General features: G+C 36.4%; 1 protein-coding gene across 1 annotated transcript; it reads left to right on the plus strand.

Annotated features, from left to right (window-relative positions):
• The first annotated feature begins 1,876 nt into the window (after positions 1-1,876).
• Positions 1,877-13,033, plus strand: LOC114298861 (pleiotropic drug resistance protein 1). The gene is made up of 25 exons (XM_028243497.2): positions 1,877-2,402; positions 2,524-2,644; positions 2,750-2,838; positions 2,932-3,016; positions 3,732-3,891; positions 3,989-4,065; positions 4,253-4,306; positions 4,406-4,447; positions 7,370-7,418; positions 7,504-7,805; positions 7,908-8,189; positions 8,297-8,613; positions 8,691-8,851; positions 8,953-9,056; positions 9,185-9,341; positions 9,465-9,569; positions 9,658-9,821; positions 9,938-10,270; positions 10,372-10,662; positions 10,757-10,840; positions 10,923-11,056; positions 11,226-11,453; positions 11,584-11,755; positions 12,104-12,358; positions 12,479-13,033. Exons 1-25 carry the CDS (start codon positions 2,077-2,079, stop codon positions 12,737-12,739), a joined length of 4,353 nt encoding a protein of 1,450 aa, XP_028099298.2. The 5' UTR covers positions 1,877-2,076; the 3' UTR covers positions 12,740-13,033.
• Positions 13,034-18,656: the final 5,623 nt, after the last annotated feature.

Here is an 18,656-nt window from a genome sequence, read left to right on the forward strand (position 1 = left end):
TCGGGGTTAGAGCCGTCGGGAAATAGAGGAGCAAAACCTAGGTGTCTGCAGACTTGTACGCACATGATCTCAAAGGTTTGGCCTAAAGAGACGACGATTGGATCGAACATCAAGGAACCAGAAATGGGACAGACGTACTCAGTGGGAGGTTCCTTGGTGATCTCTATATAGAGATTTTCCGCTTGTGAAGCTTGCCATTACCACCCATCTCTCTACATGGTACACAAGCTTTGTGGATCTAGAAGGTAAAATTGGAGGTGAAATTTATGGAGATTGGTGATAAAGCTCCGATTTTCAAGGGAAAATTATAGGAAGATTATCTGAATTTATCGATTGTTATGAAGATAGGAAGTGTAAGCTACCGGGGCTGGTGGTCCAGCAGGTGGTGTTTCCTTATAAACCGCTGTCTCTGGTGGTGGATGATTCATATTTTATGAGGAATTGAAGAAGCAGAGGTAGATGATTGAATTGAAGAAGTAGAGGATGCAATTCGCTAAACATTTGGAGGTTAAGAGGATGCAGCTGTTCAAGGATACTCAGGTTCAACTTGAGAAGATCAAGTAAGCTAAGAGGTCGGATTCGAATGGTGACATAAAATGGAATTTCTGAGTTGTGAATTTCTTTGGGTTAAGTGATTTGGAGAGGGAGAATTTCTCTGATTTGAGTGAATTTCTCTGGGTTGGTGAGGAAAATTTCTCTGGCTTTGAGAAAAAATTTCTGAGTTGAAGTGAGTCTAAAGAAATTCTTCCCTAGTCTAGAGAAATTCTCAACTCAGAGAAATTTCAAAAGAGTTGAATTTTGCTTCTAGCATGCTGCTCAGGTGTCTGACCATCCTTGGAAATACCGGCTTCAAAACTACCAGTGGTAGAGTTGATGAAATCACGATGGCCATGAGCATCAATGACAATGCAGTAGTATTTGGTGGTCTCAAACTTCCACAAAGCAATATCAATATACACAGAGAAAATTATGAACAAATTATAAAGATATTTGTGAGCAAATTAGAGAAAATTCAACCCCAGAGAAATTTCAAAGCAAAGAAAATAAAAAAAAATTGAACAAACCAGAGAATTGGTTTGAAATTTCTCTAGATGGAAATTTCTCTAGGTCGACTGCAGCGGAGGCGTTGGTGAAGTTGGCATTGATAAAGGGAGATTTGTTGATAGAGTTTAAGGTGTCTTGTTTGAAGACAGTTGATGTTAGAAATTTTGATAAGGTTTGAATTCATTTTGAGTTTTTAGATTATGGATTTGGTTACTTGAAATTGTGGATTGAAATTGAATGTGTGATTTGATCACAGTGGGAGAATGTGATTTGGCCAGAGAAAATCAACAAATTTCTCTGGCCATCACACAGAGAAAATTAACACAGAAAAGTAACAGACATAATTTTCTCTAGTTTGGTTAAAACATAGAGAAAATTATGAGTAAATCAGAGAATATTAGTCAAATACACAGAAAATTGTGAACAAATCACAGAGTTGTTTGTGAGTAAATTAGAGAAAATTCAACCCCAGAGAAATTTTAAAACATAGAAAATCAAAAAAATTAAACAAACCATATAAATTTAAAAATTCTCTGATTTGAAATTTCTCCGGATGAAAATTTAAGAGATCTTAAATATTATGAAAATATTAAATATCCTTTATATTATAAAATCTTAATATCTGAAATTCTAAAAAAAATCCCTCTAAAAAGAACTTACACCACGTACAAACGAAATTTATTCCACCATAATAATGAAATTATTGTTCCGCTCTACGACTAAAAAACAATTTTGACATTGCAAATAATTTTCCCAAATGGCAATGACATCATTACATACATCACACACTCACTTCAAAACCAATACATATACGCTCTCTTTCTTGTCTCTCACACATCATATTCCTTTAACTACCAAACGAATTACCCAACAAAATACAAGAAGAAACAAAGACGGATACCCACTATCCAACACCTAGAAACAGAGACACACCAAAAGATACCCATCTGTTCTTCTCCTCTAAAAAATAAAAATAACACATCAAAGATTCAATCAAATTCCTCAAAAGAAATTTGAGAAACATTGGTGACAATGGAGGGTGGTGATAATATACTGAGAGTGAGTAGTGCTCGTTTGAGTAGTTCCAACATATGGAGGAACAGCGGGAGAGAAGTTTTCTCAAAATCTTTTGACGATGAAGACGACGAAGATGCTCTGAAATGGGCTGCTCTGGAAAAATTACCCACTTATCAGAGGATTCAGAGAGGTATTCTGACTGAAGAACAAGGCCATGCGAGAGAGATTGACATCAAAAATCTTGGAGTGGTGGAGAGAAAGAATCTGTTGGAGAGGCTCGTGAAAATCGCAGAGGATGACAATGAGAAGTTCTTGTTGAAGCTCAAGAAACGCATTGACAGGTAATCTCAATTTTTTCTTCTTTTTTTTGGGATTTTATGATTGTAAATTGATCTGGGTTGTTGATGTAATCGTGTTTGAAGCACATTTATTTTTTTGTCTCTGTTTTTCTGATTTTTACAGAGTTGGGATTGATCTTCCCACCATTGAAGTCCGGTTCGAGCATTTGAATGTCGATGCAGAAGCTTATGTTGGTGGTAGAGCACTTCCAACAATTCTCAACTTTTCCATTAATCTTTTTGAGGTGAATTTTCTCAATTAGATCACATTAACATGTTCATATCTGTGTTGTAATTTGTAAATTGAACTAAGCCTGTTTTCTCTCTCTGTTTCTCTCTGTTTTAAAAAGGGGTTCTTGAATTACCTCCATGTGCTTCCAAGTAGGAAGAAACCATTATCAATCCTTCATGATGTTAGTGGAATCATCAAGCCTGGAAGGTGAGGATAAAATTTTTAAGTCCCATTGTCTGTTATTTGTTATAGATTAACCTAACAACATAGTTCTCAACCCCATTGATCTTGTTTTTGCAGAATGACATTGCTTTTGGGCCCACCAAGCTCTGGAAAGACATCATTGCTGCTTGCTTTGGGTGGAAAACTTGATTCAGATCTAAAAGTAAGAACACAACTACTACTTCATTTTAAAAAAAAAAACAATCTCTGGATTGTTAAAATTTATTTATTTTTAAATATTATAAATTAATTTGGTCAAAAATAATAATAATAAATTCAAAGCAATCATCATCTTGATTTTGATTTATTTATTTTTTTGAAAAAAATAATTTTTAAAAATTTAGAAACATCTTTTGCTGTTTATTTACACCAAACTAATTGAAGTATTTTTCATAGAACAATTTCTGAAAATTGAATTGGGGACTTGTTTTATCCTGTGATCTTACATAAATCTTGTTGTGAAGAGTTTTGTAATTTTACTAGACACTCAAATTTATTGTACGGGACTTCTACGGAGACGGAGTGCTGTGACTATTAGGCTATTGGGCGTATAGTGAATTTAATCTTCGAAAAGCATAATTTTTAATATATTTTAGAAAACACATACTCAAAATGGAATTGGGGACTTGTTTCATCTTGTAATCTTTACATGAATCTTGTAGCGAGTTGTGTTGTCCTTTTACTCTACACTCAAATTTACTATAAAAGCCCTTTATCGAGATGGAGGGCCCGTTAGGCACATAGTGAACTTTATGTTCTTCCCGACTTAGGCATATTACTAAACCACATATAAGTGTTTAATTGTTTCTCTTTATTGTTTTTTGCAATTGTAACCTTTTGATTTTTGCAAAACAAATCTGACGGTAAAAAATTTGCAGGTTTCTGGGAAAGTAACATACAATGGCCATGGAATGAATGAGTTTGTTCCGCAAAGGACATCAGCTTATATAAGTCAGCATGACCTTCATATAGGAGAATTGACAGTGAGGGAAACACTTGCTTTCTCAGCAAGATGTCAAGGGGTCGGAGCTCGCTATGGTCAGTTATATTCAATAGGTGTTGATCATATTTAGGATTTGGTTATGAGAATTGAACTGGGTCGTAATTGGTTTGCTTGAATTTGAAAATTTTGCAGACATGTTAACAGAATTGGCTAGAAGAGAAAAGGAAGCAAACATTAAGCCTGATCCTGATCTTGATATTTACATGAAAGTAAGGGAATAGTTGTTCTGTTTGGTTGTTGTTGTTTTTTTTTTTTTTTTCATTTGCTTAGTTTTGTTTTTATATGCAATTTTTGGTATTTTGTTGAGCCATAAATGTTTTTTTTCTGGATGCAATTCTTGTGAATTGTTTTCTTTTTTTGTTTTGTATATCTAACTATACTTTTGTAATTATTCAGGCAGTATCACTAGAAGGGCAAAGGGCCAATGTGGTCACAGACTATGTTCTTAAGGTGTTTGATTGAATTTCTCTTAAACGACATTTCATGGGGGAAAAAACAAAATTCGCACAAAATTTGATATGTATACTTTTTGGTTTTCCAAATTCACAGATTTTGGGACTGGAAGTTTGTGCTGACACTATGGTGGGTGATGAAATTGTAAAATAAATTGATGTATTATTATTGATTGATATATTACAAGATTGTTTTGTGTATTACAAATTACAAATGGTGGTTTATATAGATGTAGGTGTAGTGGATGGTGGTGGTAGGTGAGTGTAGTAGGTGAAGTGGGGTGTGTAGTGGAGTAGTGGATGATATATTTTAACAGCCCCCCGCAAACTCAAGGAGGATAGAAACTAACCAACTTGAGTTTGAAGAGAGGAACAAAACAAGAAAATACATAAAAATAAAAAAAGAAAATACATAAAAAAAAAGATAGGGGACACTGTATGGTCGTGTCAGACCGTCGGTGAAGACTCTGAAAGGTGGTGCCATAACGTGGTAGAGGACACTGGATGGGTGTGCCATAACGGTGTAGAGGACACTGGATGGTGGTGTCATAACGGTGTAGAGGATACTGAATGGGGGTGTCATAACGTGGTAGAGGACACTGTATGGGGGTGTCATAACGTTGTAGAGGACACTGTATGCTAACCGGAATCAATGTCGGGACAGTTTATAGGGTCATGTCGGACCGTTGTAAAAGGCGAACCGGAATCAATGTCGGGACAGTTTATGGGGTCATGTCGGACCGTTGTAAAAGTTGCACCCTCAAAAGGTGTGCCCAATTTGTCAAAAGGCGTGCCATCAAAAGGCGTGCCCAATTCGTCAAAAGGTGTGCCGGATTCATCATGGCGAGGCACGTGAGTGCCTTGGTTGGCGTGCCCGTTTGTCTGGCGCCAAGAGGCGCGCGATGCGCGTGGCTGCCTCGGCTATAAGACGGAGGCGGAGGCGGAGGCAAAAAAACCTGCGAGAGATATTCTGATAGAGAGTTCTGAGAGAGATTCTGTAACACTCTGTTTTCTGAGAGAGTTTGCTGAGAGAGATACTGTGTAACACTCTGTTGCCTAGAAAATGGCTTCATCGTCTTCCCGCGGGCTGCTCACCCTCTTTCCCGACCTCAACGAGTCAACAAGAGAGAGAACTGGTGCGGTGGCACTGGAAACTCAACCAAGCGCCCCGGAGTTTACTCCGTTGAACTTTCCGATGCGGTCTGTGGAGCAAAGAATGGCAGTGCTGTCGGATGTGGAGGCCAATCAGTATACTTTGAAGGCATGTGTGGAAAGCATGACGGCGGTTACAAACCTGTCGAACCGGCTGCAGAGTAGGACAAATGAGGTGCAACAGTTAAACTCCCAACTGGCTCTGCTCCAACGCATGTATAAGGATGCGCGAGCAGAGATAAGTGTGCTGAAGGCGGAAAATAAGGAACTGAAGCGGAAGGCCACTGTGATGTTCCGATTTGGAGGTCCGCCATATGCTGCAGTGGAGGAATATGGGGGCGTGAACGTGCTCGGTGGACAAGGAAACACGGAGGCAACACCGTCAAGGGCCGCGCAGGACGGAGGCAAGAAGAAGAGACCGGCGGCAGAGTAGAGACGAAAAAACCCACTGTTCCAATTTGTGTTTTTTTTTTGTTTTTTTTGTTGTTTTTTTTTTTTTTTTTTTTTTGAAGTGGTGTAAAATGGTGATCGGGGTGAGCCCCGATACGAATGAAATAAGTTGGTGTGCAGTTGGTCTTCTTGCTCTTTTTTTTTGTTTTGTTTTTTTTTTTTTTTTTTTTTTTTTTGTGGCAAAGAAATAATAATGAAAAAAAAAAAAAGATGAAAAAATAAAGTGAAAGAAAAATAAAAAAAGAAAGAAATAATAAGGAGAGAATCACGTGAGAAATGATGAAAGTGGGTTTAGTGGATAGAAAAAGGATGAGAGAGAGAGGGAGTGGATGGAATTAAAAAATAAAAAATAAAGAAAAATAATGTTATAGCATGTGCAAAGCTGTGTCGTGGGCTTTGCAAAAAGTGTGGTTTATAATAAAAAAATAAAGTGTGGTTTTAAAGTAAGGATTGGTGGGTGATAAAAAAAAAAGAAAAGCTGAGTTTCCAAACGATGGAGTAAAATAATAAAAAAAGAAGAAAAGTTTCCCAAAGTTAACCCAAGAGTGGACAGTTTTGCACAAGCCCGAGATTGTCTTCTTTCTATGGGAATTACTTTTCGAAAATGTTGCACAACGCTAAGATTAGGATACTGTTCATAACCCATGAATCCACAGGCACTAGTTGTCCAGAAAAGAACTTCAGGAATGCCCAATTCTTCAGCAGCATCCATAGTGAAGCTCATAGCCCCATCGGAGACTATGCAAGTCACCGGCGGGCGGCAGCGGCGGTGGCGATACGACAGTTGTGGCACCGGAATGATTGGTTTGTGGCGGCGTTGGGGTTGCCGGCGCTGGCGATGGTGGCATCCGACGACATTCTTCTTCTTCTGGGATGGTAGGGTTTCGGAATCGATGTAGTCGGAGGTGTGAAGTGGGATGTCGTGGGTTGCATCGGCATCGGACTCGGGGAGCCCATCGGGTATGGTTTCGAACCGGAAGGAAGAGAGCCCGTTGAGGGAGTCGGGGCCCCGAGATTTGAGGAGGCGTTTGTGGTTGAACTCAGTGTTGACAAAGGTGATGTGAAAACCTCTTTGCTGGAGGAGTTTGGAGAGCTTGAGCATGGTGCTTGAGTCGGAGGATGGAAGCTTGACCAAGGGAGCTTGAATTGCGAATGGAACAGTTGGCTGTGGAAGGTATGTGTAAAAAATAAACGGAATAGGTTGAGGTCCGGCGGACGGCTAAGGTGAGGTTGCCGCCCGCCGGTGAAGCGAAAATTCTAAGTTCTAAATTCTAAGCTCTGATACCATGTAAAATAAATTGATGTATTATTATTGATTGATATATTACAAGATTGTTTTGTGTATTACAAATTACAAATGGTGGTTTATATAGATGTAGGTGTAGTGGATGGTGGTGGTAGGTGAGTGTAGTAGGTGAAGTGGGGTGTGTAGTGGAGTAGTGGATGATATATTTTAACAGAAATGGTGCGAGGTATATCTGGTGGGCAGAAAAAGCGAGTCACGACAGGTAATTCCTAACCTGCTAACTTCGTGTTAGATAATTACACATTTTAAAAAAAAATATTTACCTATTTTGATGAAATATGATACAGGGGAGATGCTAGTTGGACCGGCAAGAGCACTCTTCATGGATGAGATATCAACAGGCTTGGATAGTTCTACAACTTATCAAATTGTGAACTCAATCAAGCAGTCCATTCATATCCTTCAAGGAACTGCTGTTATCTCTCTCCTCCAGCCAGCGCCAGAAACTTATGACTTGTTTGATGACATAATTCTCCTCTCAGATGGGCAAATTGTATATGAAGGCCCCCACGAAAATGTCCTAGAGTTTTTCGAATGCATGGGCTTCAAGTGTCCTGAGAGGAAAGGAGTTGCGGACTTTTTACAAGAAGTGCTTTTTTAACTATAACTGTTCTCTAAATACATTCTTTTTTGATTGTTTAGAACACACTAGACTTTTGAAGTACTCAAATTGTTTTTGGTGGAATCATAGGTGACATCGAAGAAAGATCAAGAGCAGTACTGGGCAAAGAGGGACGGGCCGTATAATTTTGTTACAGTCAACGAATTTGCAGAGGCATTTCTGTCATTTCACGTTGGTCGAAAACTAGGAGATGAGCTTGGCGTTCCATTTGACAAAGCCAAGAGCCACCCTGCAGCTTTAACAACTAAGAAGTATGGTGTTAGTAAGAAGGAACTGTTGAAAGCTCTCGTCTCTAGAGAATACTTGCTCATGAAAAGGAATTCATTTTTCTACATATTCAAATTCACTCAAGTGAGTACATGTCAAATCAAATCATTAAACTTTCACAGTTCCACTTCACATTTATGAAATAATTTGGAAGTTTTGTTCTAACTCGCATCAATGGTTGTCTGTTTTAGCTTATTATTATGGCGTTTATTGCAATGACAATATTTCTAAGAACTGAGATGCCCAAGAAAACAAGAGCAGATGGAACGGTTTTCATGGGTGCTCTGTTCTATAGTATCATGATGGTTATGTTTAATGGGTTCGCAGAGCTAGCAATGACCATCTTGAAGCTTCCCACCTTCTACAAGCAAAGAGACCTTCTCTTCTTTCCAGCTTGGGCATACTCTTTACCTACATGGATCCTCAAGATCCCAATAACATTTGTAGAAGTCGGTATTTGGGTGTTCACGACTTATTATGTCATAGGATTTGATCCAAATGTCGGAAGGTAATGATGTGTGACTGTAGTTTAGGATTTGGTTTCAAGATTTTCATTTCAATAATCTGATCGATTTTTAATGGCAGGTTGTTCAAAATGTACCTTCTGCTTCTATTCATTAACCAGATGGCTTCTGGAATGTTCCGACTCATTGGGGCATTAGGGCGGAACATGATTGTTGCGAACACTTTTGGCTCATTTGCACTACTTGGAGTTCTTGTATTGGGTGGATTTATCTTGTCAAGAGGTAAAGAAAGTGAAACATAATATGGCACAAGTGTGCACACACATTTTCTTCTGGTTCATGTGACTTGAGTTTTATTATAAGAGCTTCTTTCTTTGCCTCAGAGAATATAAAGAAATGGTGGATATGGGGTTATTGGGCCTCACCTTTGATGTATGCGCAGAACGCTATAGCAGTGAATGAATTTCTTGGGAGCAGTTGGAGACATGTAAGCTTATCATGTTTGTGAGCTTGCAAGCAACCTAAAGAAAATCATCACAAAAAAAAGAAAAGAAAAAAAAAAGGAAAAAGATTTAGAGTAAGATGATCTAAACTTGGGAAAATTTTGTGTTATAGGTTCCTGCAAATTCAACAGAATCATTAGGCGTAATAGTCTTGAAGTCTCGTGGGATATTCTCAGAAGCATACTGGTATTGGATTGGAGTCGGAGCTTCGATTGGATATATTTTTCTGTTCAATTCCCTTTTCACTTTGGCTCTCGCTTATCTCAACCGTGAGTAACCATTCATTCATTTTGAATATTGGATTTTTCACTTTAAAATTTGACAAACCCCAATTAGAGTTACTTGGGGATCAATTTGTTATATTAAGTAATTAAGGGGTCAATATGATGCAGCATTTGGGAAGCCTCAGGCTATTCTGACTGAAGAAACCATGGCAGAGAGAAATGCTTATAAGACAAGAGAGATTGAGCTATCATCAAGAGGAAAGAGGCTTTCAGGTTGGTCACTAATTAGCACTCAGATTGTGCCCTTCATTTATGGTTTGCAAGTTTTTGGTGGTAACACACTCAACGCATCTTTATACAGAAAGGGGAGATGAAGTTCAAAGAAGTGCTTCATCGACCTCAGTGACTTCAAGAGTAGGCAACATTAGTGAAGTCAGCCAAAACAGGAAGCGCGGAATGGTTCTTCCATTCGAACCTCTTTCAATCACATTCGATGATGTCAGATATGCAGTAGATATGCCACAGGTATCTTTGAGTATATGGATAGTCAAGTAAAAACATAATACTTGTTTGAACACAAAGTGCTAATCTTGATTATCTTGATGATTGTGCACATACTAAAATTGTTACTATACTTATAGGAAATGAAAGCTCAAGGCATTCCTGAAGACCGTCTAGAACTTTTGAAAGGCGTGAGCGGTGCTTTCAGGCCTGGAGTTCTTACAGCTCTGATGGGTGTTAGTGGGGCTGGAAAGACCACTCTGATGGATGTCTTGGCAGGTAGGAAAACGGGTGGATATATTGAGGGAAGGATCACGATATCAGGATACCCAAAGAAACAAGAGACATTCGCTCGTGTAACAGGATACTGTGAGCAAACTGACATTCACTCCCCTCATGTAACTGTTTACGAGTCCTTGCAATACTCTGCTTGGCTCCGGTTGCCTTCTGACATTGATTCTGCTCGCAAAAAGGTGACCTATAATCATAGAGTTTGAATGCCAAGATGAATCCTTGCATGTCTTTCTTTCAATTATAGACATGTTAAAATGTTAATCTAAATGATGAATTGCAGATGTTTGTCGATGAGGTCATGGAGCTTGTTGAGCTAACCCCTTTAAAGGAAGCACTTGTTGGGTTGCCTGGAGTGAACGGTCTTTCAACTGAACAACGCAAGAGGTTGACAATTGCAGTAGAGCTCGTAGCCAACCCATCCATAATATTCATGGATGAGCCAACCTCGGGACTTGATGCCAGAGCAGCAGCAATTGTGATGAGAACAGTGAGAAACACGGTGGACACAGGACGAACGGTGGTGTGTACCATCCATCAGCCGAGCATTGACATATTTGATGCTTTTGATGAGGTAGGCAATTTTTACAAGATTGATGATCCAATGATTTAAATTAGTTTCTAAATTTATATAAGAGAACTAAAGAACAAATATTTTGGATTCGCAGCTATTTCTTCTAAAACGAGGAGGTGAAGAAATATATGTTGGTCCATTAGGCCGCCATTCTGCCCATCTGATTGAGTACTTTGAAGTAATATACACGAGACCATTCAAACTTCCTGTGTTTGTGTTTTTGCTTAGGTACTAACATAATCATCTTATATTTCTTTTAGGGTATCAATGGAGTTAGTAAAATCAAAGCCGGTTATAATCCAGCAACATGGATGTTAGAGGTGACTTCAGCAGCACAAGAAGCAGCTCTTGGGGTGAACTTTGCTGAAGTGTACAAGAATTCAGATCTATATAGGTATGGCCATCTTACATAATCAAAACAAAATTTTGTTTCTACATCTAGTTCAAACTAATCTAAATTCTGAGAAAAGTCAGCATTGAAGTATAAATGTGACAAACATAAATAATTTTCCATTTGGATACGGATCTATTTCCCAGCACTAACACCCATGATGACTAATCAGGAGAAACAAAGACTTAATCAAGGACCTTAGTACACCTCCTCTCGGCTCAAAAGATATATATTTCCCCACTCAATATTCACAGGCTTTCTTCATCCAATGCATGGCATGCCTATGGAAACAACACTTGTCATACTGGCGAAACCCACCATACAGTGCAGTGAGATTCTTGTTCACAACATGCATAGCTCTGTTGTTTGGGACTATCTTCTGGAATCTCGGCTCCAAAAGGTATATTTGTAGAGGAAAAGCCAAAAATAGTTTATTCAATTTTCAAAATTGTTTTGCCATTTTTTTTTTTGGGTAAGTAGTTTCGCCATTTTATAGTTCCTAAATTAATTTTTGTGTTTTGGTATTGCAGGGAAACACAGCAAGATATCTTCAACGCAATGGGTTCTATGTATGCTGCTGTGCTATTTCTTGGTGTACAAAATGCCGGTTCAGTGCAACCTATAGTTGCTATTGAGAGAACAATCTTTTACAGGGAAAGAGCAGCCGGAATGTATTCAGCATTGCCATATGCTTTTGGACAGGTAGTTATTTTTATTTCTATGCGAAATAGATCAGTCAAAATGCATTTGTCATTCAAGCACCTCTCTAGGAAAATTTGGGATTTGGAAATAACCAATTACCAGGAATTCATTGAAATATTTAAAAAAAAAAAGGAAAAAAAGGTTAATGCATGATTACGTACATACATTCATCCTTTCCTCTTGTTAAAATAAAAGATTGCCCATTTTAGATTGGGAAAACTTTGATTACTGTTTGGATGAAGTAGGATCAAAAGAACTGTTAACTATGAAGTGAAGTGTAATTGGAAACTATCTTCTAGATTTTCTTGATATTTCTTTAATTTTCTTGACAATCATTTTGTTTTGCAGGTTGTGATTGAGCTCCCATACATTTTTGTTCAAACTCTCATATATGGAGTCATAGTTTACGCCATGATTGGATTTGAGTGGACAGTTGCCAAGTTCTTATGGTATCTGTTTTTCATGTATTTCACCTTGTTATACTTCACTTTCTATGGGATGATGACAGTGGCAGTAACTCCCAACCACAACATTGCCTCCGTAGTCTCATCCGCTTTCTATGCATTATGGAACCTTTTCTCTGGATTTATCATTCCAAAAACAGTAAGTTAAATTGATTCCAAAACATTCAACTTTCACAACACGAGAGATAACAAGTTAAAGAATAACTCAAAAGGATCTAAACATTTTTTCATTTTTCTTATTTTCCTATGATCATGACAGAGAATACCGGTGTGGTGGAGGTGGTACTATTACATTTGCCCGGTTTCTTGGACTCTTTATGGATTAGTTGCTTCACAGTTCGGAGACATTCAAGAAAAGCTTCTTGACACAGACGAAACAGTTGAAGAATTCGTTAGGAATTACTTCGATTTTAAACATGACTTTGTGGGATATGTGGCAATTATTATAGCTGGGATAGCCGTACTCTTTGGATTCATCTTTGCCTATTCAATCAGGGTATTTAACTTCCAGAAAAGATAATAATTTTATGCAAAAAAATAACTCTTTGTGAAAAAGATCTTCTAGTCGAGATAGTTTCTGCCAATGTGTGATGTACATTATTATAGGATTTTTATTTTATTTTTTTGTTTCAATCTTTTTTTCTGGCTTTATCAACTTTTGAATTCTTTTCTGCTTATTTTGATTTTGTAATGAGTTAAGTTTGTGTAAGGTGACCCTGTACGGCGACCCTAGGGCATTGAGTCCGTAATGTAACTCATCTACATGTAATGAACTGATGCAAAGTGCAATAAAAAAATGGGAAATTTTGAGCAATTATTTGAAAAGTTTCTTTCAATTGTTGTTATATGTATTGATTTTCTTGATACTTTTATTATTACTTTTCTTTTTTGGTCGATACTTTTATTTTAGGGTGATTTACAAGTAAGTCTCGTTTTAGGAAATAATGGTATATTAAGTCCTACTTCGAATTTTTTTACCAGTAAGTCCCATAATAAATTGAAATGATGAAACTACCTTTACCAAATCAAAACACAAAACATAAATCGCAGATTCGCGATTTCATTCTCATAGTTCATCCCGCCATTTCTCACCCTCGCAGATTTCATTCTCACTTGCATCAATTTTGCCTCTCATGTCATCTTCCTTTATCAATCTCGTCTTAGATTTCACAAAAACAAACTAGATCATCAATCATTCTAAGATCCAAACAACCAAAAATAGAGAAAACAAATAAGATTCAAGTATCTTAAACCCTAGTTTTTATGAAATCTTTCATTTTCAAAACTTTTGTTTTTGATTTCCATTTCAATTTGAATGTTGAGTTCGAAACTTTTGTTTTCGAGACTTTTGTTTTTGTTTTTGTTTGCGAATCTGAGAACATTCATGGTAATGGCACCAAAATCATGTTCTCAATCTTTCAGTTTAAGTTTCATTGTTGATTTTTGTACGATTGCTGTGAATGTTCTTAGATTTTGAATAAATTTGAGTGAAAAACCTTAGTTAATCATCTTCTCTTGCTTTCAATTTAAGTTTCAATGTTGATTTTGGTATGATTGCTGTGAATGTTCTCAAATTCTGAAACAATTTGTGTAACGACCCCAAAATGCGTATAAGAAATTATCTTTATTTAATTATGGGTTAATGTGTTTTAATTTAATTATATCTGTTTGAATTGAAGAAATATCTGTTGAGTTACGACTTTGAAATTGAAATTACCGACTTTCATGGATTCAAAAACGGAAATTGAGTACATGGATTTGTTAATAGAAATTTTTAGAGCTATTTAGGAAAGTTAATTGAAAATTTATTTCGTCTGATTCGTTAAGGTGTGTTTGGGTGGTTAACTTTGCACTGCAAATTGAAGGCCTTAGAGGCTTCAGAAACCAAAATGGAGTACATAATTATAATTAACATGATTTTTATGATTTAATATGAAGTTTCGTAAAAATGTGATTTAGAATGAATTAAATTGGGTTTTATTAAATATTATATATATATATATTTATGTATATGAGCCTTGCTTGGCTCACCAAAAGAAAAAGAAGAGAGAGAGAGAGAGAGAGAGCACTCAACATCCATGGAATTTGAAGACAAAATTGAAGAATAGGAACTTGAAAAGCAAGGATTTGAATTGAGGTATGTAGAAATCAACTTAACTTCCTAGGATTAATATATTATTTGTTCTAATTCATGACTTAAGATGAAGATAAAACACCTAATTGAGTTAGGGTTTTGAAGTACAAGCTTAAGTGAGCTCTCTTCATGGAATTGAACCTTGATTCCTTAGATTTGCTTGATTTAAGATTCAATTTCATTATTTTTTCTTATCTTGAAGTTGATTATGAGAAGTTGAACCTTAATCTTGAGATTTTACATGGTTAATTACATATGAAATGAAGATCTATGTGAATATGGAGAGAATTTTTCAAAAAGTTTGAAAAAGAACTAAGTAAGGAGATTGATCTTCCTTACTTGGAGATTCATTGTATTTTTGATGTTTTGATTTAGAAAACAATCATAATCTCATGTTTTCCATTAGTTTTACATGATTTTGAGTGATTTGAGTCGAAATCTAGCTTGGAAAATGAAAAAACAAGTGTTAGAGCCAATAGAGATTTTCAGATAGCAGATTTTGCCCATAGCCGCACGTGCGGCGGGGCTTCCTACACGTGCAGCAGTCCACTTCCAGCACCTAAATTGATTCTGAAATAAAAGCACATTGTCCCACACGTGCAGCCCAATTCCCACAGGTGCGGCCCTATTTCCCGCACCTATGTTTCAACCCAACTTCAAATAGGCATATCTCTCTCATCCGAACTTCGTTTTAAGTGATTCTTGAGCCTAAATTCAAGCTCCGGAAGTCTAGTTTCTAATGGTGGTAGTCGTACACCCAAATTCTGAGTACACAAAGAGATATTTTTAAATTAGTGAAGGTTGTTCACTTTCTATTTACTCTTTTCACACAATTTCTTCTCCTAACCCAGTTTCCTTCTGTTTCTTCCTATTTTCCTTGATATGAATTATGACCCATTGAGGACTAATGAGTTTAGAGCCAACATAAGTAATTGGTTAAGGCAAAGTAAGGGTTCGATTTATTTGATTAATCAAAGATTAAGAAAAGTAACTTTGATCAAGAGAATAATTCTATGTTTGATATGTTACGCTATGTAATTTATAGGTCAAGACAAGGACATCGCCCAACTGCTACCAGAAGCCCGTCACTGTGAGCAATAATATATTGTAAAGACATGTTCATCTATATTTATTTTGATATATATTTGTTGTAATGTTCTAGAATTATGTTTTATGCGAATGAATGAGTTAACAAGGCCTATGATATGGAATATGGATATGAAATGTGAATTATTTATAATATGATGTGTTGGCCCCAAGGCCATTTTGTTTATCCTTTCTGTTTATCCTATGGCACGATATGATTTATTCGGTCTTCAAGACCTATTGATTTCTAGTATGGAACAAAGTACTGTACGGAACTAAGTGCTACAGTGGGAGCTACCTCTAGAGTTCGTATGAGCCACCTCTTGGGTCCATACATACATGAATTGGGCCCAAGGAGAGGTGGAGACATGTCGATGTTCCATCTACTTCATGATCAGATACATTGATATGATATGATACATTTGGACCTAAGGTCATTTTGATATATGATTGGGCCCGAGGTCGTTTTGATATGTGATTGGGCCTGAGACCGTTTTGATATATGATTGGGCCTAAGGCCGTTTTGATATATGTGGGCCCGAGGCCGTTTTGTTACATGGTGGGCCTAAGGCCACATTGTAAATATAATTATGAATAATGTTGTGAATGATGTAATTTTGGAAGAGTATTGTGTTATACTTCTTTTAAATCTAGATTATTTATTCGATTCTCTTTACTTTATTATTACTCATTGAGTTTTGCTCACTCCATATTTTATATGTATGTAGGTGATCAACCCGGGAACCAACCTTAGGTCCACCTCAGAAATTCTTTTGTGAACCTGCTATGTCAAGCCACCCAAGATGCGCCTCTGTGTCGAGGCTTTAACCTTGTATTGTTAGAATTTTGTATTTTATTGAATTTATGTATATGTGTGTGAGATCTGTATAAGCCTTGTTATTGTATATGTAAATATGGAAAGTGTAGTTAATGTTTTAATTATTTTAGTCGTCATGTATGCACAAGCTCAATAGACATTATTATTATTATTTTTATTTTGCTTCCGCTTTAGGCCCCAATATGATTTTAATATTGTGAAATTTTGTTTTGAGGCCTAAGTGCAGGCCGGTTATGGACCAAACTTTTAGGGGCGGGTTTAGGTCGTAATAGTTGGTATTAGAGCACGAGTTATGATCTCACACACATGTCCATTGAGCATTAGAGTGTCTAGAATGCATTTAAGTTTCATCTATTTAGTAACAAAATGATATGTTGTGCATTTTGAAAGATGTATGGGAGCTCGTACAATAAGTTAAGTATTGAGATTGAGAATTAGAAGTCCTCATGGACTTTAGGAAATAAGAGGGGATCAAGATGTGTTGTTTCATAGACTGAGTCTTGAGACTAAGGAAGATTTGATAATTGTAATGAAATAAGAATAAGTTTGTGTATTATGATATTGAGGCTAAGGTTATGAAAGATATAGAATACTGGTGTTACAAGGATATTAAAATTGGTAAGTATAAGTGTGTTTGTGGCAACGTGATGTGAAAGGAGATTAAATCTTAGCTTCTATATGGGTTATATGTGGAATTAGACCATGAGAAATTTTGGGAAACTGAGGTTGTTGTTAATCAATAAGGTATATGGAACTATGGCAATTAAGAGATGTGATGATTGATAACGAGTATGGCACTTGAGAGTTAGGAAATGGTTTGATATGAGAAGCAGAGATGAAGAAATTGTCCTATCTATACCTTTGTATGCTTGTATGTTTCATGATTAAGTATACTGTGTACTATGGTGTAATTACTAAATGATAGCCGACGTGTTAGCAGCTTGTATCTTATGACCCTAGAAGTAGATAATGGGAAGTAGGGATGAAATGGAAGTTGAGTCCTTGTTGAGGCAACTGGATAAAGTGAAAGGAATATTTCCAACTATGATGAACTTATGTGGATATGTCATGAGAAATAATAAGATCAAAAGAAGAAGTTAAGTACGAACTCAACAAAAGAATCAAAAAATGTGGTAGGAAGTTTTATGTATGCTCGAACGATTATTGGAGAATGTAGAATTCTTTTGTGTGGGTAATTGAAATTTGAGCCGAAATGCTAAGATAATTAAGGACACTTCGATGTGTTAAGATCGGTATTACATGTGTTTGAGCTATTTGTGAGCAAAATGTTAGTTTGAAACCCATTCGTTTATCTCCTTAGCTACAGAATGAATTGATCATCGGGCTAATAGTATGCATTAAGAATTTCTTTATTACTCAAAGGATCTATTTTATTGGAAACGTTATACGGATTTGATTTAAGGCCTTTATGAAAAATATTGGAATAAATGATGGGTAAATGTTATTAGCATGCCTAAGTAAGTTATTTGTGACTTTCGACTTTCGACTTTCGGATCCACCTTATTGATTTATCAATGAGGCATTTAAGCTGTATGGGAACTACTATTTGGACTAATGTAGTTAAGGAATTTGTAGACCAAGGTTTGCATATGATATTAAGGTTATATTAGATGTTTAGTCTACTTTGAAGTTATCGAAAACAAAAGAGTGTAAGCATGGATGACATTTGAGGTTGAGCTGTGATTATTGGGAAGTATGTGAATAGGAATTATTTGAATAGTAATACAAAAATATATGAATTTATGGACAATGTGTTTTGTGTTTTACTACTATGAAGTTGACTTTGTGATCATTATGACATTGCAGGATAATTTTCAGTGACTAAATCAATTTGGGTTAACAACCTATACAAATATGATGATAAGATAAACTTTAGTGATAAGAAAATCAAATGGTAAGAAATGTTACGTAGAAAAGTTAAGTACTAAAACGACAAGGACTTTGAAAGGAAATTTTGTGGTAGAAGAATCGATAAGTATATATATTATATATTGAGTGGAGGCAAGAGGACTTCAACCTAAATTTGGTTGTTAGACAATTTAGACCACATTTATCCCATGCATTAGGAAAGTAAAGAGGCTGGGGATGCTTTGAATTACCCAGATATTGTGAATACCTAAATCATTAGTGAACAGAGTGCCATAAAGTTATTGATTCAAAACCCATTTGTTCATTTTGGTTCAATTATTGTAGGATGAATGTGCCATCGGGAGCATGATTGAGTAGTGAATATTTCTTTATTCTTCGAAGAGTTATAATATTTGAGACTGTTTGTGGCACTAATGAATTTGAATTATGATTGATGGCTTACGAGTTGCATAGAAACAAATACTTGAAGAAAATTAGTTTATGACTTAT

This window comes from Camellia sinensis, chromosome 13 (assembly GCF_055761805.1).
Source record: "Camellia sinensis isolate YWXY chromosome 13, ASM5576180v1, whole genome shotgun sequence".
NCBI lineage: Eukaryota > Viridiplantae > Streptophyta > Magnoliopsida > Ericales > Theaceae > Camellia > Camellia sinensis.

Excerpts from the sequence above, each read along its gene's own strand:
- LOC114298861 (XM_028243497.2), top strand. The coding sequence starts at position 2,077 with ATGGAGGGTGGTGATAATATACTGAGAGTGAGTAGTGCTCGTTTGAGT. Across the intron at positions 2,839-2,931 it reads GGAATCATCAAGCCTGGAAG|AATGACATTGCTTTTGGGCC; the intron begins GTGAGGATAAAA and ends TTGTTTTTGCAG. Across the intron at positions 11,057-11,225 it reads AAGAATTCAGATCTATATAG|GAGAAACAAAGACTTAATCA; the intron begins GTATGGCCATCT and ends ATGACTAATCAG.